Source organism: Onychomys torridus, chromosome 4 (assembly GCF_903995425.1).
Source record: "Onychomys torridus chromosome 4, mOncTor1.1, whole genome shotgun sequence".
Classification (NCBI taxonomy): domain Eukaryota; kingdom Metazoa; phylum Chordata; class Mammalia; order Rodentia; family Cricetidae; genus Onychomys; species Onychomys torridus.
The window spans coordinates 12012428-12032355 of NC_050446.1; the positions used below are offsets into that span (position 1 = coordinate 12012428).

The window sequence follows — 19928 nt, forward strand, 5'->3', positions numbered from 1 at the left end:
CCAGAAGGGCAGCGTTTCAGGGGTGGAAGATAGGATCCTGAGGTGGGGCGGAGACCTTGGCTTCCGGCTCTGAAGCAGGTTCAAGCTGCTGCTCCTGGGGGTTGGGGTGTGCAGCCGCTTCTAGTGCCTGAAGTACTATGTCAGCATAAGAAATCAGCTCCTGGAAGGAGGAAACAAGTGAACCATTTGTTACAGTGGCTTCAGGATCCAGGAGCAATTACTTTGATGACACCCCTGGCTTGATGGAATCTTTAAGGTGGTCTAACTACCCTTCCCCCTTGGGACTGGATTCAGCCCAGCCACAGGAAGAGAGTAGTGGAAAAGATCACGAGGAGCTCTGGGTCAGTGCCATGTAAGTGTTCCGGCTTGATAGAGGTGTCACCATGACTTACCAGGCTAGAAGTAAAACGTCCCCGGATCACCTGCACTAGGTCCTTGATGCCTCCGGACTCCAGCTCTGGCAGGATCTCCTCTGCAGGAGCAGAGTAGGTGATGAGGTTCAGGATCCCTGCCCACCAGCCAGATAAGGTCAATCGGGTGCTACTTTTGCTTGGAATGAATGAGTGGGAAGTCACAGGGGCTTGAGACCAGGCTCTGGGGCTCCTTCCCTTCCTGCCAGGGAAAGGACAAGGAAAGAGTCCTCACTGTAGGAAGCCAGGTGGGCCAGCAGCATGCAGAGGTTCTCAACCACCTCAGGGTCGTCCTTGTAGAGCTCGTAGATATCTTGGAGGAGGTAGAGGCCGCTGCTGCCCTCTTCCAGTACTGCCACTTTGAAGGCCACCAGTTCTGGGAGAGGGAAGCCAGGGAATTTGGGTTTTTAGTAGTCTAGCATAGTTCCTTTGCAGCTGCCCTTACTTCTCAGCCCCCTGTGCCCAGTGTCCCTGGAAAGTTGCATGACTATGGTCCTGGGGTTGCTGGGAGAGCTCTCTTTGGCCAGGAATCCCAGCCTGTGGAGGAAGCTCCTCAAGTCAGCGCTGTCCCCTGCTCTGTGTGAAAGGTTGGAAGAGGTGACTGCGCCACTTTGCCTCTCTACAGCATAGCTGTGCACCTGCTGGCCGCGAGCCCCATGCCCAAGGGAAGCACAGCACTTGGGTTCCTCTTCCCGTCAGAGAAATGGAGGCTCTGATGTGGCACTGTGGAGAAGAGCTCTAGTGGCCCTCCTGCCCTGCAGCAGTTACCAAGGTTCAGAGGCGCTGAACCTTCCCCACAGGCTGCTGCTTTGTATAAGGGTGTCAGGATAAGTCAGGGGGAGCTAAGATCCCTAAGTGCTTCCAGGGGCCCCACCAGCTTGGGTAGTCCAGTAGAACCCAGCAGGAGTGAAAGCAAGGAGGCAGCTCTAGAGCAAGTGAGGTAAGTCGTCAAGGGTGAGAGCACCCCTGCCATTCACTACCAGTGACCATGACCCATTCCTGGGCCCAGGGATCTCTACAAAGGACAGCTGTGCCATTGTGCCAGTGCTTAGCTAACGTGAGGCCTGGCATAAGCCTGCACTTGGAGACAGACCTAGATGTAGGAAATTCATGCAGCTGTGGGATGTGTATAGGCAGAGATGTCCCAATGTCCCAGTGGTATTTCCTGAAAGCTGTTCTTTCCTGTTCCAGTTTGGGGTCACTAGGTGGACATCACTGGAGGGAGCCAGCTTTTTTTTTTTTTTTTTTTGGAGCTGAGGATCGAACCCATGCCTCTACCACTGAGCTAAATCCCCAGCCCAGGAGCCAGCTTTTGTCCCACTTCCATGGTGGCAACCTGTCTTGTTCCAAACTTACCAGATACCTTTGCGAGGCTGGCCAGGCCACGACAAACATTGTTCACCAGCAGTACTCTGTCAGGGCACAGCTGGATGCTTCTCAGAAACAGCTCTACCACCTTCTCAAACTGACTCTCCTTTATGCAGCCTACAGAGCACAAGCCTTGTTGCCTTATGTGTCCAGGGTCACCCTCCCTGTTACCAAGACTTCAGGCTGCTCACCCATCAATGACAGCAGCCAGAGCACTGCACAGCCAGCCTCAGCTATTTCGACATCCTCAGGATGCTTGGCCAGCACCGAGATGACCACAGCTGAGAACTTCTGCAAGGGCTCTTTGTCCACAGTAGCAGCTAGAACCAGGACAAGGATGGGAGGCAACAGGCCAGGTATGAGCAGAAGTACCTGCTGTCTATGTACCCCTCCACACTGCTCCCTCCCACCAAGAACAACAGAGGAGAATCAAGGGGACAGACGTCCTCAGAGATGGAAACTGGGGCTTTCCAATGCCAGAGTCTGCAGTAGATTTATCAGTAGAGATGAGGACTTTTTCCATTTGTGGCATCTGCAGTTTTCTGGGGTTGCCATGGCTTGGAGCCCTCTTTCCTAGGGTAAGACAGTATCTAGAATGGGGAGGGCAGACCTCGGAACCTTCATCATAAACCAAAAACCAGAACAGAGCATCAAGTTCTGGCTGACCTCTAAAGCCAGGGGCTGCCTACGCACAAGGTGTCCTGAAGGCCTTCCTCTCTTACCTCACTATGTCTCACTGTGCCCATGTGCTAGACTCTCAGAAAAGCCCCATAGGGGCTGGGGTTGCCCTCCTGTACTTAAGGGATAAGATATAGAGCAGCAGCTTTCAACCTGTGGGTTGCAACAGACTGAGAACTGCTGATATAGAGGCTCTAGCACAGTGGTTCTCAACCTTCCTAATGCTGTGACCCTTTGATACAGTTCCTTGTGTTGTGCTGACTCCCAACCATAAAATTATTGGTGTTGCTACTTCATAACTAATTTTGCCACTGTTACAAATCATAATGTAATATGAATATGAATATGTTTTCTGATGGTCTTAGGTGACCTCTGTGAAAGGATTGTTTGACCCCCAAAGAGGTTGTGACCCACAGGTTGAGAGTTACTGCTTTAGCAGGTCTCATGAAGTGGGGCTTGTGGAGGGAGGGCCTTACCATCTATCAGAAGGGACCAGAGCAGGCTTAGGATAGCGAGGCAGATGTCCCTGTCCTCCTGGAAGTGGTACAGTTGCTCGTGGGCAGTCTGAAACAACCCCTCTTCCTCCAGCTCTTCAGAGAGCAGCCCTGCGGGCAGCCACAAGCGTTTGGAGGAAAGGTATCCAAGAAGCTTTCCCCAACACTGCCTTTTCCCAATGGGCCAATGCAACACCTGGTCTGCCTGGCTGGTCTATTTTATGCCTACCTCTAATACCGTTCTCACTCTGGTGTACTTAGTGTGGGTGAGAAGTTAGAGACCTGGAGTGGCCCAGTGCCTAGCCTTTTTTTTTTTTTTTTTTTTTTTTGGTTTTTCGAGACAGGGTTTCTCTGTGTAGCTTTGCGCCTTTCCTGGAACTCGCTTTGGAGACCAAGCTGGCCTCAAACTCACAGAGATCCGCCTGCTTCTGCTTCCCAAGTGCTGGGATTAAAGGGGTGTGCCACCACTGCCCGGCCCCAGTGCCTAGTCTTGACTTATTAGCCAGCCATTTGATTCTTGGCCGCCGTCCTCAGCCTTCAAGTAGTAGTGCCCATGGCTGCCATTGAGAGCAGAGAACAGTATGGCTATCCATCTTGGGAATAAGCCCCTCTCCTGCCCAAATCCCAAGGCCTCTGTTCTGTTCCTGGATTTTCATAGCAGAAAGGAAGGGCAGAAGGCCTGCACACTCACCTTGGCTGGAGATGATACTGAGCAGGTTGTAGACCAATATGATAAGCCTCTCAGAGTTGGGGTAGCTCCTCAAGGCATTCATCAGGAAAGAGATGATAAAACTGCCCCTCGGGATCTCTGCTTCCGAGTCTTGTGCCAGTGCTGATTGGGCCAGAGAAAGAACATGGTTTAACCTAACCCACAGTTGAGGCTCTAAGGTAGACAAGTGTCCTCCCTCCCTAGTGGCGACAGCATCACCTCTTTGTATTAAAGAAACAGATCTGCCTATTCTCTAGGCACTGGGCAGGTCTTTGTAAACATGGGACTTTGCTCGCCAAGGATGTTGTGTTCCAGTTCCAGCCTCTAAGATCTTCCTGGGTCCTTCCCAATGACTGGGCATGAACATTTAGTATAAAGTATTTGTGGGCTCTTGCCCAGTGGTAGAGTGCTTACCTTGTATGCAAGAAGGCCTGGATTTGATTGCCTCCCTACCCCCCAAAAAAGACACAATCTGGTGGTTAGGCCTTCAGTATTAAGACAGAAAGGTAAAGGGGTAACTAGATTAGATGCTCCAGGCTTAAAGATGTAGCTAATTTTCTTCCTGTTCCTGAGAGCTAGGGGAGGCTTCTACTAAGGACTTTAGTGCAGTGCTGTCCCCTGCTGGCAATCACATACTTCAAGCCTCTCCTGGCTAGGAAAGCACACTAGACCATCCTGTCCAGCTCCTGGGACATGGCTGGAATATAGTTGAGAGGTCCTAGTAGGCTGGGTCAGGCCCCATGTAGACCTTGTGTAGGCAGACATTCATTATGCCCTCTATCACTCTGAGATGGAGTCACATAAGCACAGAAGGGAACAACAGACTGGAAAGGCAGATGTTGGGGATAGGTGGGAAGTTGGAGGAGCTGCTGAGGCTGAGGACCCAGGAGGGTGGGGCTTCTCCATCCAGTCTGGTGCCCACCTTGGCCCAGAATACGCAGCAGCAGGGAGCAGGTGCTGATCAGAATGTCCAGGATCCTCGCGTGCTGTTTCATAATGCTGATCAACTCCTCCACCAGCTCTGTGGGCCATGGCAGGTCTGTGGAGCACACAGCACAGGTGAAGCTCAGGAACAGCTGGGCTGTGTGACCCAGACCTGATACCCAGAGGCTGCTGGGAGCCCACTAGTGAATACAGAAGGTCCAGGTGAGTGAACACAAGGGCAGAGAAGGATGACCAGCCCACGTGTTCACAGAGTTTGTGAAGCACACCATCTGCCAAGGTCCACATTCTGTGTTGTCCAAGCTAATGTGGAGTTCCTGGGCTCTGGCAGTTCTCCTGCCTCAGCCTCCTGAGTGAGGGACCACAGGCACAATAACACCGTGTCCAGCTCTGCCAATGCATGTGCTTGGAGCAGCTTCATGAAGCAGGTCTCAGCCCTTACTTTCAGACAGCAAAGCTGAGAGTCAACGTTGAGCATTTGGCATTAAAAGGCTGTGTAAACCTAGCCTGTCTGAACCCCGGGCCTGTGACTGTGACTGTCTTGAGACTTGGCTTGTCATAAGGACATCAGATTCAGGAACACTGATGCCCAGGAAAAAGCTGTAGGAAGTCCACTCTGACAAGGCTGAGGAAGAGGCACCTCTAAGGTGGGGGATGAGACCCACTGTTGGGATAACAGCCCCTGTTTTCCGGGAAAGCAAAATCTACCTTATCCTGGGCTTTATCTTGGTCACAGTTTAGCTATAAAAGGGACTTTAGGAGAGTGATGGCTAGTATGAAGGGTCTGTTAACTCACTAGGAGTCACACCTCAGCCTCCATGTCATCTCTGCTGTCCTAACTACCAAAACACATCTTTGGTATCCTTTGGATGTGTTTTGTGGATAGATAGACAAGTAGGAATGGATAAGACGGGTGGGTGAACAGATGGAAGGTTACAGGAAGGAAGGGATGGAGGAAGTGGTGAACTAGCTGGAGGGAAGGGTATATGGATGGCATACAAGTATGATATTTGAGCAGGAGAGACAGGAAAGCATGTCTGCGGACATTTATAATTTCCCAAGAAGCTTAATACCCATCAAAGGTGATGCTGGTAAAGAGCTTTTCTTAAACATTCTGGTAGGAAGGCAAGTTGGTGTGCTTATGGGGGATATCTCTGTTATTCAGAGGTACATCTGACAAGCATGTACAGCCACATATGCCAAGTGACTAGTATGCCAGGTGATCAATCATGGTGCTGTTTATAAAAGCAGGAAACAAGAAGCCCACTCTAGAGATGATGGGACATATGGATGAGGCTCTTCAACCAGGTGTGATGGTGCACACTTGTAGGTACTCTGGGGGCAGAGGCATGAGGAGCATAAGTTCAAGGACATTTTGGACTACACAGTGAGTTTGAGACCAGCATGGGCAACTTTGTAAGACTCTTTCCTAAACTTTAAAACACAAACAACAATAAAACCCCCAAAGAGCTGGAGCATTGAAATGGTTAACCAGCATTGTACAAGTCTCAGTCTCTAGTACCTCTACAGCCCCCAAAAGTGGTCCATCTTTTTTTTTTTTTTTAAACAAAGCTTTGTCTCCCTATAGGTCAAGCTGACTAAGTCTCCATCCTCTTGCCTCAGCCTTTCTAATGCTAGATGGATTTCTTGTTGACCTTTTGAAATCATGCCTAGAAGCCAGCCTCTCTCCTACCCTCCTCTGCTAGTAAGCATGGGACCAGAAGAATTCCAGTTAGCAACACTGGCCAGAAGAGCCTTTAGTGAAAGGCTGGCAGTTCCCACCTCCATCCACAATGCTCCATTTCCACCTCCCAGCCTTTCCTGGGAGCCTCTGGAGAAGGTGCAGGACCTTTACCTAGATCTTCCTCTGGCATTGTCAGAAGCTTGTTAAGGGCCCTGAGCTGGACCTCTGGTCGGGTAGAGAAATTCTGCATGACATCTGCAGAACAAGAGGATATAGGAAACCCTACTGAGGGCCAAGCCATGGGGTGCAGTCCCTAGCCGTGCATCATTTAGGCTACAAGGCAGCACTCTGATCATCACTTTTCAGAGGAGGGTGCTCAGGCCCAGGAACTTACCTAAAATCAAACCCAAGTCTTTGGGAGCCTATCTCTGAGCCATAGTGCCTGCTGTCATACACTCTGGCACATAGGAAGCACACAACCTGAGTGATGAAGACACCTGGTGTCCAGGGCATGGAGCCAAAGGGACTCTGAAGAACATGGGCAGTGAACAGGTCTTAACTACACAGGGGACATGTCCAATGAGAGCAAGGGGGCAGGGCACAGGCAGGTCCAGGATACTGAGAGCCAGGGAGGGTATACAGCATTCCGGGAGGAACCTGGAAACTGTTCCCACTCACTAATCATGCATAAGCAGCAGGTCTAAGCCCAAGTTGTGGGAAAGAGACACTAAGCCTCTAAAACTAATGCCAAGGCCACAGCAGCTCCCAGTACTGTCCCGTGTCCCCACTGTCACCTAAGATGTTGGCCATGTTGCCTTCTAGTAGCACATCAGTGATGAAAATGGGAACCGCCTGCCGGTGCATGTTCAGAGCAACACAGGAGTTTCTGAAGGAGGTGCTCATGAAGGTGATTCGGATCACATCCCTGGCAGAGGGACAGAATACAGGTGGCTTTCCATAAGAGCTTCCCTCTGCCTTGGGCTATGGGTGACCCACAGTGGCAGATACTGAACACCAGCGTTCCTGGTGGGTGGGGGCTCTCTGTCCCATGTGTATCTAGTAACCGTCTTTGTAGTTCCACTTCTAGGGACCTATTCTGTGAAGTCATAAGACTCCCTCTGTGGAAGGGCCCCAAGGATGGTCCTGGGTCCAGCACTTTTCTCTCCATTACCCCTTCTTCCTTAAAAACATATGAACATTGGGCGGTGGTGGCACAGGACTTTAATCCCAGCACTCAGGAGACAGAGGCAAGTGAATCTCTGAGTTCTAGGCCAGCCAGGGCAGAACAGAAAAACCCTGTCTTGAAAAACAAAAAGAGAGAAAGTTGAAGGAAATGAGAATAAATTAGCCAGGCATGGTGGTGTGGGAGACAGAAGCAGGTGGATTTCTGTGAGGTTGAGGCCAGCTTGGTCTACAGAGTGAGTTCCAAGACATCTAGGGTTGTTACACGGAGAAACTCTGTCTCGAAAACCCAAAACAAAACAAAACCAAAACAACAACATGAACAGGTTTTCTGATTGACATTATTAGAACAGAAACTTCTCCTAGATGTGTGTGTCCTTTCCTAAATGATGTGTGTCCTTGAGGTTGTTCTCTGGTACCCACTGGGAAAGTAGGGCTTCTTGTGTCTTTTTTTCAGAGACATATTCAAGCCAGGTGCACACACCTTAATTCTAGTAGTCCCAAAGCTGAGGCAGGAGGATCACTATGGATTCAAAGCTAGCCTGGGCCACAGAGTGAGACTCAGTTTCAAAATCAAAACCCCAAATCCCCAGCATATATCTGTTCAAGATTAGGGTTGCCAAGTAGCTAAGGAATGTGTGTGGACAAACAAGACAACTAACTTCCTGTGGGTGGAGGTGAGGAGATGCTCAAAGGTACACAGATGGGTTAAGAGAAGACCCAGCCCTGAGCTCACTTGATGGCTAGTCGATCTGAGGGTCTAATGTGCAGCATGAAGGGCAGAAGCAAACAGAAGATCTCTGCTCCAGGGATCTGCTTCTCCTCCATGGTCTTCAGGATGGGCTTCAGGCAGCCTGGGTGATGGCGGATGCCCTTCCTCAGATTCATGGCTTCTGTGTCCTTTGAGGAAAGAGGGCATCTGACTTGGAGTTTCCTTAGCCATGAACAAGACTGCTGCTGTCAATGTTCCCTCACCAGGCTGAGCAAGAGTTGAGGCAGGGGTCTGGGGAAAGTGAGCATGCCTACGTGGAACAGAGGGAAGGTCAGGATGGCATGGTTAGTAGGATGAGGGCAGGTGGCTTCTCCATGGGAAGCTCACATTCAAGAAGGAGCAAGTGGCCATGTCTAGAATGATGCAGCCCAGGGACCAGATGTCAGATTTGCAGGTGAAGGAGAATTTGAGAGCTTCGGGGGCCATCCAGGACTTCTGGCAGGGGTCTGTGGGCAGGACCAAGGAGGGAGAACTACTGAGTCCTATGCTCACTCCCTGGGGACAGGGAACAGAGCAGAGCAAACCTGTCCCAGCACTACCACTCCCCTTTTTAGTGTTTTGAGAGAGGATCGCCTGTACCCCAGATTGGCCTTGAACTCCTGATCTTCCTGCCTTCCCCTCCCAGTGCTGAGACTTCAGGCTTGCTCCATCACACAGCTATACTGTCTCCATTTTAGTGGTCCTTTGCGGACTTAAGTCAGGAGCCCATCAGGAGCCCTCCTTGGGTGAGGTGAGAAGTGCAAGCGGCAGGCAGCTGAGGCCACTGTTACGACAGACCTTAACTTTACCAAGGAGGCTTGTCTGTCCGGGGCAAGTGTCTGCCAGGCTTGCCCGAGGGCCTGCCTGTCTGTGCGGCAACAGGCAGGAGATGGGAGAGCCGTGTTCCAGAAAAACTGAAGTGCGGCCCTCTTTGAATAGCTTATCCCCTCTAAATGTCAGGACCTCAGGGCAAAGTACTGGCTGCCCTGCCTTCTTCCTAAACATAAACCCTGCAGAAAGAACCGAAAGTACAGCGCCCTTGCCCTGTCCTATCAGCGTGCCTGGACTCGGGTAGTCACTCCATTTCCCAGCCAAACGGCAAAGGGCTAGACTCCAAGGACACACACCAGTGACACCTCCAAACAACCCTTCCATGTGCCCACCTAATCACCCATCGGCCTGCCCATTCGTCTACTCACCCACCCATACTCTGTGTGCCAAGGACAACCACTGCCACCACAGGACCCTGAATTCCCTTCCAGGGTTGCTCTGTCTATCTGGGACAGCTGTTACAGACTTGATTCTCTACCCCTTTTACCCAACCATCTTTTCATCCCCTGGGCTACTGTGTAACATGCATGGTCAGTGCCTACATCCCCGAGGACTTCTGTATCCCCAAATACAGCTTTTGTCCTTCTTGGGTGCTCTCTTCCCCACAAGAATCAACATCTTTGGAGGACCACAACTGTAGCTTTGTTCCCCCAGGGCTCTCTCTTACATGTTGGTGTTCTTTGGACCCTGCACCTTACCCCCAGAGGCATGTCTATTGTTTTATACCCTTGATAGGAAGTCTCTGGACCTTCTGAGCCAAAGAACCAAGCCCAAGGGTAGCCACTGCCCTCTGGGTGCCAAGAGCCACCACCTCCCTTGCCACTCATTCCTAGTCCCCCCTCCCCCCAGCCACCTTCTTCTGCTCGGACATTCCACTTGGCTTCATGGGTCATCAGTGCCTGGGAGCTCAAGTCCTGCAGTTTACAGTAGTTGTCATTGATAAGGGCGATGTTGGAAGGCTTCAGGTTCCTGCAACCAAAAGCAGGGACCCCTGGTGCCATGCAGCTGCCTGGGAAGGGCTAGCACATGCCTGAGCCTTAAGCCTGTTCTCCCAACCCAGTTCTAGCCCTTTTCACTCTTCAAGAAAATGCCCTGCTCAGCCCACTTATTAAATAGTTATTTCTTAAAACATGACGTCTACTCAGTTTCTATACATTAGGGAAGACCGCCTCCACACTGTAAGTACAAACACCCAAACACTGAAGTTCCTCATTTAGAGAAGGTATCCATTATTCTGTACATCTGGTGACATTAACATGGGAACCCATTCTCTTTGCACATATGGCCCATGTAGGTGAAAGCTATTTCCCAGATTTTCCCACCATAGATCTTGGGCCTGAAGCTGGGTTCAGGGGTCAAAGGCTGGACCTGGATTGCAGCAACTTATACTGGCCTGTCCAGAGGCTGTGCCACTGCAGGCAACCTCTCCTCTCTTCCTTGGCATCTTATCTCTGTTTCCTTGCCCTTTAGAACCACCCTGCCTGGCCCCCACACTCCCACAGCCCTGTGCCTTTGGGATGAGTCAGGCACTCAGAGGCTTCCTGGGGAGGTGCCCTGTTCTTCAGAAAAGAGGAAGGGGAGCTCACAGAAGACCTCCATCCTGCCCAGATCTGTCCCCCGGGCCTTGGCATCTGGACCTAGGGGTTTGGTCAGTCTCCAGAGAAGGCCCCATCACCTATGAACGATGTTCAGCTGGTGTAGGTACTCCACCGCATCCAACACCTGGCTCAGCATGGTATGCATCCACTGAGGAAGAAGTCAGGGATGTGACATTGGAGGGGGCCTGGGAACAACCTAAGGGGGGGTCTCTGCAGAGCTTTGTATGATCATACAAACAGTCAGTGGGACAGTGACAGTGCTGGAGATGCTGGGTGCTGTGGGGTTGCCAGTGGCCACTCTGTGGGCCACGCTGCTCATGGAAGGTGGCCCCTGTGGATACTACATATGCTGAAGCCTCAGTATCTGTCAGAGCTTGCACTTGATGCTGTCAGAGTGAAAAGAGCCTGTGAGAATGCCATGGGAGTGACAAAATGCACCTAGTGCTTGGGGCTATTGTTTTCAAACAATGTACCTAGGACTTCAGAGTCCCACATTAGGATTCAGACACCCTGAGGTGTCAGAGACTGGCTGGGTAGCAGGAAGCCCACATCCTCCCGCTGTGTTCCCTATCCTGATAGAGGAGCTCACTTGATGGTTCAGTGAACATCTCTGTTTCCCAGATTTCCACCAATGACAAAGGTGCAAGCCCATTCCAGAGCCTTCCCCCAAGGCGCAGGCAATGCAATGAGCTACATGCTCCCTATGAGTCTCTCAGGGAGATGGTGTTTGGCCCACAGGAGCACAGAAATTCTCAGTAAAGTGTGCTCATATCATCTCGGGAGGGCACTAGACCCAAAGGTAAAAGTGAAAGTTTATAAGCTTCTAGAAGAAAACTAAGGAAAGCCCTGTGACCTGGGGTAGGGAAGGCTGTCTAAGCCAGGACCAAAAGGTCTTGACCACAGGGAGGATATCCATCAACTGGCCTCCATTACACCGAGAACTGCCTTTCACAAGGTGATATCAAACAAATGAACTGGCAAGGCCAAGACTGGGTAGGGATTTATGGACACTGATCTACCATATGTAAAGAATGTCTACAAATCAATAAGAAAAACAATTTGAATGGACAGAGGATTCAAACAGGCACAGAAGAACTCTGAATGGCCAACATGTTGCTGGATGTGGTGAAGGATGCCTACAATATCAGATCTGAGAATGTGGAGTCAGGAGTATCAGTTCAAGATCATCCTTAACTACTGAGTCCATGGTCATGTCAAAAAACAAAACAAAAAACACAACATAACAAACAAAAACACATAACTAAAATATGCTTGCCAGGTCTACTGATAGGGAGGTGCAAATAACAAAATGTCACTAACCCCTGAACTCTTGACAGGGAAAAGACAGGCCCAATGATGATTGGCCAGAGGGCCATATGGAAGGGGAACCCTCTCTGCTTCTGGGGAAACCCTGACCAACCAGATTTTGCTAGAACCTCCTGAAGCCACATACCCTGCTGTCTGACCCAGCAACCCAGTCCTAGATGATTAGGCAAGAAACACTAGCCCTCCACAATGTTCCTGGCAGCCTTACTCTACAGCCTGGAACTGGGGGTGATCAAAGGCTCATCAGTGCAGGAGAGGCAGACCCACTGAGCACTGCCTTGCCATGAACAAAGGTGTCTAGCTGACCACAGGGAGAATCAGGACATGGCTAGACCTCAGAGGCATGGGGCTGAGTGGACAACGAGTATTCAGTTTTGAGCCACACACTGAACTCATCTTGATAAATTTTAGGAAGTGCATTACAGTCTTTGGAGGCAGAAACCCATCAGTTGCTTCTGCCTTAGAACCTTCTGGGTCCTAATGATATCTAACCCTTAGCACAGGGTAGTGGCAGCAGCTGCTAGTGGTGTGTGCACATTTGCAGTGCATCAAGATATGCAATTGAGATACATGCATATAGTGGCATAATGCCTCTGAACATGTAAGAGAAACCTAAGGCCAGACCCTTCAGTTCCTCTGCCTCCTACTACAGGGGCCTTAAGGGGTATAGGTTTAGGTGGCCCGCAGCCCTGGTGGCCCAGAGTGTCTCCTACCTCGGAGTCAATATTCTCGTTCATCTTCCTCTTACTTTCCATGATAGTCTGGAAGGTTCCTTGGGTGGTATAGTCCATTACCAGGCAGAGGAACAGAGAGGAGATCTGTCAGAACACAAGGCCCAGTAACCGGCTGCCCAAAGTCTGGGCCTGGGGGGTTGTGTAGGACCTCTTGCTCCAGGGCATCTTCCAATGGCCATCATCTATGGTGGCAATGGTAGCACTGCCCAGTGGGGACCCCTTACTCTCTTGCTCCCATTCCTGTGCTGTACCACAGCAGGCCTTGTTAGTTGGCCTTTCCTGAAAGTTGCAGATGTTTCTGGCCTCTGCACATGCAGAGCCCTTTGTGGAACGGTCTTTACCCCTCGATTGCAGGACAGTTTCTCTCTTAAGACTCTGGGAGCTCCTCTGAGTATCCTACCCTGCTCAGAGCCCAACCAAGGCCAGCTCTGTTTCCTCCAGTGAAACATCCTCTCTGAAAGCTTCAGGATGCTTGGGAAACTCTAGAGGATTCATGCAGGGGGTGCCATCACTAGCCCCGAGTTGTCAGCCTAGCAGGGAAACTGATGTGGAGATGGGACACAGTAGAGGCCCCTCAGTCCCCTCTGATCCCTCTGGAGGTGTGATTTAGGAGAACCCTATTCATTGCAAAGACAAGAAGTCCTGTTGCCATAGGGCACAGGTCTGGGAAGCCCCACTCAGGATCCACTAACTGTGAGGCATTGGGGCTTCAGACCCCATCATGAAATGAAAATAGTGTTCCCACCCTGCTCTCCTATCTAGTAACCTGTTCTGGAGCCCGGGGAGTAAGGAGTCCACAGCTTTGGGACAACTTGGGGAGGAGGCAGAAGAGCAGCTTCTTAGTTTCAGCCCCTTCGACAGAAGCCCAAGCCCCACCATTAAAGATGCAGTCTGGAGCCTAGTACCTGACCTCCAGACTGTCTTCTACCTGTGGGACCCAGAAGTAGTTGCTCTTAGCCTCAGCTTCCTATTTTGTGAAATGGGCTGACAGGCCTCCCTGTGGTGAGGTTGTTAGGGGATCATTTGAGACTCAGGACTCAGGCAATGCCGGCCTCTCAGTGTGTTCTGTGCTGTTAGCTGCGGGGCTGTAGGTGTTCCAACCCACCTCACTGTTCCACATGATGAACATCTCATGGTACAGAGAGATGTTGGGGTGCTGGAGCTTCAGCAGGGGCATCAGCTGTACAGAGAGGGAACAGAGTGTGTCTCAGCCATTACTGCTCTGCTACCTATTTCAAGCTCTGCTACATATTTCAGCCAGGAGATGGGCCACCAGCTGGGGGAAGGAGGAAGATGTGGATGCAAGGAAGCTGTGCAGCCTGCTGGAGAGAGGCCAGGAGGCTGGTGTGGGTCTCCAGAATGGGGTGATCGTGCTATGTGACAAAGACTATGCAAATGGTGACAGGCTGGGGTGTAAGTTCAGTAATAGAGCCCTTCTCTAGCATGCATAGAGCCCCAGATTTGGTACCCAGCACAACCCCAACCACCACTGAACTGGTGCAGACCCAGAGGGGTGCCAGGAGAGGAAACAGCCAGGCTAGGCTGGAGAAGGTGCTGTGCAAAGTCACAGTGAGAAAAGTACTTAGGTGGAGTTGGGGATTTAGCTCATTGGTAGAGCGCTTGCCTAGCAAGTGCAAGGCCCTGGGTTCGGTCCTCAGCTCTGGAAAAAAAAAAAGTACTTAGGAAACAAACCCAATCAGGCAACAGAAATGGCCTCCTGGACATATTGCCAGATGGGCAATAGCTTTGCCTGGAAGCCGGATGGGAAAGCACCCGGCCTGGCAGATGTGAAAGGGAATGGACAACCATGGCAGTGTAATGGTGGAACCTCCCATGCTCTTTCCACATGTCAGAATATGACTAGGTCCTTCCCTGCCCCACTGACACTGTGTGTGACACATGAGATGTTGACTGACAACATGCAAGGGCAGGCAACTCCAGAAGGAAACCAACTCACGTGTGACATAATGGAGGAGGAGGACGCCTCTCACTTCAGGTGAGATTTCTAGAAAGGCTCAAAGAAACTGCTCTGTTCATAGGTGCTGTCCATAAAGCTGGTAACTGCTGTCACCTGTGGCTGTGTGCGGGTTAATCATCCTCTCGCCCTTCCCTGACTCTGTCCTCTTTCCCTGCCTTGCATATTTGAGGCTGGTGCTTTACCACAGAGTCTCATCTCTGCCCTTGGGCTGGAACCTCACAATGCAGTCCAGGCTGCCCTCAAGATCCAGTCAGTGCCAGGACTGTGGGTGCGCACGAGCACACCCAATTCATTAACTAGTTTGCATTTTCTTTGTAAACATTTTCTCCATGTGTCTCCCAAATTTTGTACTGTTCTTTTATAACTAGAAGAAAAAAATTTTTTTCCAGTGCTGGAGATAGTACCAAGGGCTCTGAGCAATTGAGGCACATGCCCCACCACTGAACTACAGCCCCAACCCTTCAGAAACCGTGAGATGGCTCAGTGAGTAAAGGCACCAGGAGAGAACCAACTCCCCAAAGATGTCTTTTGAATTGCTCAAGTGTGTTATGAGTCACACATACGCACATGAACACACACACTAAACAAATGTAAAGAAAACAAGAATATGCTGGGCGGTGGTGGCGCACACCTTTAATCCCAGCACTCGGGAGGTAGAGGCAAGTGGATCTCTGTGAGTACAAGGCCAGCCTGGTCTATAGAGCGAGATCCAGGAAAGGTGCAAAGCTACACAGAGAAACCCTGTCTCGGGGAAAAAAAAAAAAAAAAAAAACCCAAGCCAAAACAAAACAAAACAAAAAACCAAAAACCAAAACAAAACAAAACAAAAAACCCAAAAAGAATATATATTTTTTTCCAGACAGGGTTTCTTTGTGTAGCCTTGGTTGTCCTGGAACTAGCTCTGTAGAACAGACTGGCCTCGAACTCAGAGATCCACCTGTTGCTGCCTCCTGAGTGCTGGGATTAAAAGCATGTGCCACCACTGCCCAACAAGATTCTTTAAAAAGATGGTTACTGGGGATCGTCAAGATGGCTTAGCAGGTTAAAGTGCTTACTTTGAAAACTTAACAATTAAGCAAGGTATAGTGGTGCATGCTTTTAATCCTAGCACTCAGGAGAAAGCAGAGGCAGGCGGATCTCTGTGAGTCTGAGGCCAGCCTGGTCTACATGGTGAGTTCCAGGACAGCCAGAGCTACATAGTGAGATCCTGTCTCAAGAACAAAACAAAACAAAAAGAAATCATGGCGCTCAACCTCCAGAACCCACATACGGTGGAGGGAGAAGCGACTCCACAAAGTTGTCCTCTGACCTCCACACATGGCTGACCTCTGACCTCCACACATGGCTGCACACTGTGCTTTTTTCTCCCCCTCCAACAACAGTAATAAATAAATACAATTTAAAAGATGGTTAGTGGAGAGTAGCCATTGGGGGATGGGTGTCCCAAGTGGTCATTAGGCTGTGGCTGTCCTGAGCATGGACTCCCTTTCTGACCACTGCAGGCTTCCCTTCACCCTGTCACTCAGCAAGTGAGCACCAAATGTAGTTCCTGTATTTGCTGAGTCCTGATCCTCTCTGGGGAACCACTGATTATTACCTCCTCCAGGGCCTCGTTGGCATGATGCTCATCAATACACTCCACCTGTAGGGCAGAGGAAGACAAGCTCAATAGTAAGTGTGTAGTGAACAGTGGCTGCAACTACCTCTGCTGTCGTGATCACTGTCACCGTCATTATCAAGTCACTGCCACCCCACCTCCACTACCACCATCGCCATGTCTACGACCACACCCCTACCTTCACCACACCACTACCACCATCGCCATGTCTACGACCACACCCCTACCTTCACCACACCACTACCACCATCACCATGTCTACGACCACACCCCTACCTTCACCACCACCTCACCTCCACTACCACCATCGCCATGTCTATGACCACCACCCCTACCTTCACCACCACCCCACTACCCCCAGCTCTACCACTCTACCTTAGCTTTTACCTCCTTCTCCACCGCCACATCAACTACCAGCTCCCACACTAGTACCATCATCGCCACCACTGCCATTTCTAAGACAGTCAAACACAGTAAACTCTTTCACTGGGCATGGTGGCATGTGCTTATAATCTCAGTGCTTAGGAGGCAGAGGCAGGAGATCTCTGTGAGCTTGAGGCCTTCCTGGCCTCATGAAAAACCTAGTCCAGTCCTGCCTCAAAACCAAACCAAACCAAAATGAAACAAAAAACCCGAAACACTTACTCTACAATAACGTAAAGAACGAATTGAACCAGTGATGTTGGGGACAGGATTTAGCTCAGTTGTAGTGGTGCATGCTTTTAATCCCAGCACTCTGGAGGAAGAGGCAGGCAGGTGGATCTCTGTGAATTTGAAGCCAGCCTGGTCTACACAGTGATTTCCAGGACAGCCAGGACTACATAGGTCCTCAGACAAAACAAAACAATTAAACCAGTAAAATCTTTCAATAGTTCCTGAAGTCCTACTCCATGGATTTTTTTTTTCCTAGGGAAGTTATATATGCTCAAGAAGGGAAGACCCTATAAAGATCTCTGAAGATGTTTATCACAGAGGTTTATACTGGTAAAACACAAGGCAAGCATCCGAGGGAGCAGGCTGGGCCAACTACAGGACTCGAATGGGACTTGTTGGGAGGAGACACAGATATCAGATAGAGAGGAGGAAGCTGTGGTGACGTGAGACAGTGTCACTCGAGAGATATTATCAACTCAGAACCGTTCTTACAATCATGCAAGAGGCCGGAAAGACACACTGACGCCTGCCTATAGCCCCGACCTGATTTTTATTTAGAAAAACCAGGCAGCTAGTTTTGCTTGGGTGTTTGTTGAGACAAGGTCTTACTGTGTAGTCCAAGCTGGCCTTGAACTCCAGCTCTACTAGTTAGTCTTCCCCCCCAAATGATGGGAGTATAGCAGCGTGCCATCATGTCTGGTGTGGCTAGCTTTTAAAAGACTCTTTTAATTGCTCAGAAGACAGGCAGCCACTTTGGCCACTGGCCTGTGAGACAAGGCAGCTGACCCCACAGCTAACCAGCAATAGAGAGAGGTACATAAATACTTCAGCCCCAGCCTGGCAGAATATGGTCAGGCCCCCATCCCCAAGGTTCCTGTCACCCACCCCAGAGGAAGGTGTACAAGGGACTTATACAGCAGCCACCTACACCCCCCCCCCCAGCTGTGCTAGTTATGCGCCCTTTGCTCAGTTTCTGTGACCCTCTATCCCCCTCCTCACCCCCTTGGTGAGACAAAGAACTGTGCTACTGTGATTCAAATTCAAATCCTCTCAGAAACTGCCACACCGGGGAGGATGGGACTCCTGAGTTTCACTATTTCCAGCTCTGGAATGAGGGTAGTTGTTCCGGGTTGGCAGAATGATAGGTCCAGTGAGATGACAGCAGGCATGCAGTCAAGCATTGTGGTTAGTGGAGTAAAACTTAGCATTTCTCCTCCCCAAGGTGTGTGTTTTTCGGGTGGGGGCGCAAAGAGGGAATTCCAGGAAGTCTCATGGTACAGCCTAGCCCAAACAGGCTTGTCTGGGGGCCTTCTGGGAGTCTGCGAGACCTCTCTAAGCTGGGATGGTGAGCTTGGATTTGGGAGAGCCATTGGTACAGACTGTGTCCCATGGCTCATGGGGCTCTGTTCCTTACCTGTTTTACCAGGTACTTGGTGTCAGTTTCCATTTCCTCCACCACCAGGTTCACTCCCAAGGCCCCAGGACTCAACTCTTGCAAAATCTACCCTCAAGGAAGAGAGAGACTTTGAGGAAGTGCACACGGCTCTCTATTTCCCATGTGTGCTGACTGCACACTGGCCCCCCAAAGCAAGCATCTTCTCTCAATTTTGCTGTGGAGGAAATGGCCTCAGGTGACTGAGAAGCCCTCCATGGTGGTGGAGCCAATACAATCCCCCTCGAAACCTATTCTGAAACGCTTATTCTATAGCCTCATGACTCTCTCCTAGACTGCAGGGATAGCATGACAGTAAGAGCAAGCTGCCCTGGGACAAGGGGTTTAGTGGTCCTAAACCACAGTGACACCACCTTCCTGCATCCTTCTCCAAAGAGAGCAGCATCCCAACAAGGCCCTGTACTTGAAGCTGGTGCTGCCATAGCCTCCGTCAGGGCTCAGCACTGCAGAAGGTGGCCTGTACTGGTGCTAGCTACCTACAATGAGAGATACTGAGGCCTAGGGAGCAAGGTCCTTGCCTGAGTCTAGCACTCTGGGGGCTGAGCCAGAGCTTGTGATGGAAGCCACACCCTCAGAGCTGGCTTGCAAGCCAGAACTCTGCGAAGGTCAGGGCTGTGGGAGTATAGGTGACTGAGATCTCTGAGTGCTGAGACAGTTATCAGGGTGGGGGAAGGGGACAGGATACCTAAAGGCAGTACAGGAAGGACAGATAGAATCAGGGAGTCCTCAGAGACCAGCCCAGGCCGGTAGGCAGTGGATCAGACCACAACATAAAAACTAATTTTATTATTTATTATTATTTTTTTAATTTCTTAACTTTAAAGTTTCTGGCTAGCAGAAGTGCATCTGCTTGGCTAATGCCTGGAAGCCTTCTCAGAGAATACCGCAAAAGGGAGGAAGATATAACCCATGAAAGCAAAGCTTTTATAGCTGAGTCTAACATTTAATGAGGCTGACACGTAAGGTAAACGGCAGTTTTTAAAAAAATCCGATCCGCTTTTTTGTTCCCAGTGTTCTGCCACTAGACCTCAGCATACAGACACACGGAGGGAAGGACACACGCACCATTCTCCAACCAGAGGTCAGATTGGGGGTTGGTCATCATTTTGGAGAGGGAAACTGAGGCCCTGTGAGAAGGGCCTGGAGAAAGCCACTGGAGGGACGGACTATGGGGTCAGATTGTGTGGCCCTCAACCTGTCCCCGCTGCCCACGGACCCTGGACAGCACCTGATACTTTTCCATGGTATCTCGAGGAGACACTCTATGCCTCACTGTCCCTCTGCTGGGTACACGGAAGACAGTCAATGCCCTCGAGCCAGGCCGGTAGTCGGACCCTCAACTGAGCATGCTCAGTAGTAACTACCCCGTGTGCCCACCCAACCCCCCTCAGCTCCACTCTCTGACTTCGATGACTCTGGGCGTGTCTGCCTAGCCCTTTGGCACGCACACAGCGTCTTCGGACTCCGCCCCTTAAAGAAGGCGCAGAGAATAGGGCGCCACGAACGGGCCGAAGGGCG

At 50.6% G+C, this 19928-nt stretch overlaps 1 protein-coding gene across 2 annotated transcripts; it reads right to left on the bottom strand.

Moving 5' to 3' along the window:
* Positions 1-15: 15 nt before the first annotated feature.
* Stkld1 (serine/threonine kinase like domain containing 1) lies at positions 16-19692 on the bottom strand. 2 transcript variants are annotated; one of them, XM_036186152.1, is made up of 19 exons: positions 19639-19692; positions 18372-18458; positions 16283-16327; positions 13813-13887; positions 12687-12791; positions 10725-10795; positions 9903-10018; positions 8567-8685; positions 8204-8367; positions 7080-7210; positions 6457-6540; positions 4582-4698; positions 3642-3782; positions 2933-3061; positions 1970-2098; positions 1767-1895; positions 646-786; positions 393-472; positions 16-160 (listed from the first exon to the last, which is right to left on the bottom strand). In XM_036186152.1, the coding sequence occupies exons 1-19, from the start codon at positions 19651-19653 to the stop codon at positions 17-19; spliced, it is 2022 nt and encodes a 673-aa protein (XP_036042045.1). In that variant the 5' UTR covers positions 19654-19692; the 3' UTR covers position 16. The 2 variants fall into 2 exon arrangements, with proteins under 2 accessions (XP_036042045.1, XP_036042046.1); XM_036186153.1 differs by lacking the exon at positions 2933-3061.
* Between the last annotated feature and the right edge of the window lie 236 nt (positions 19693-19928).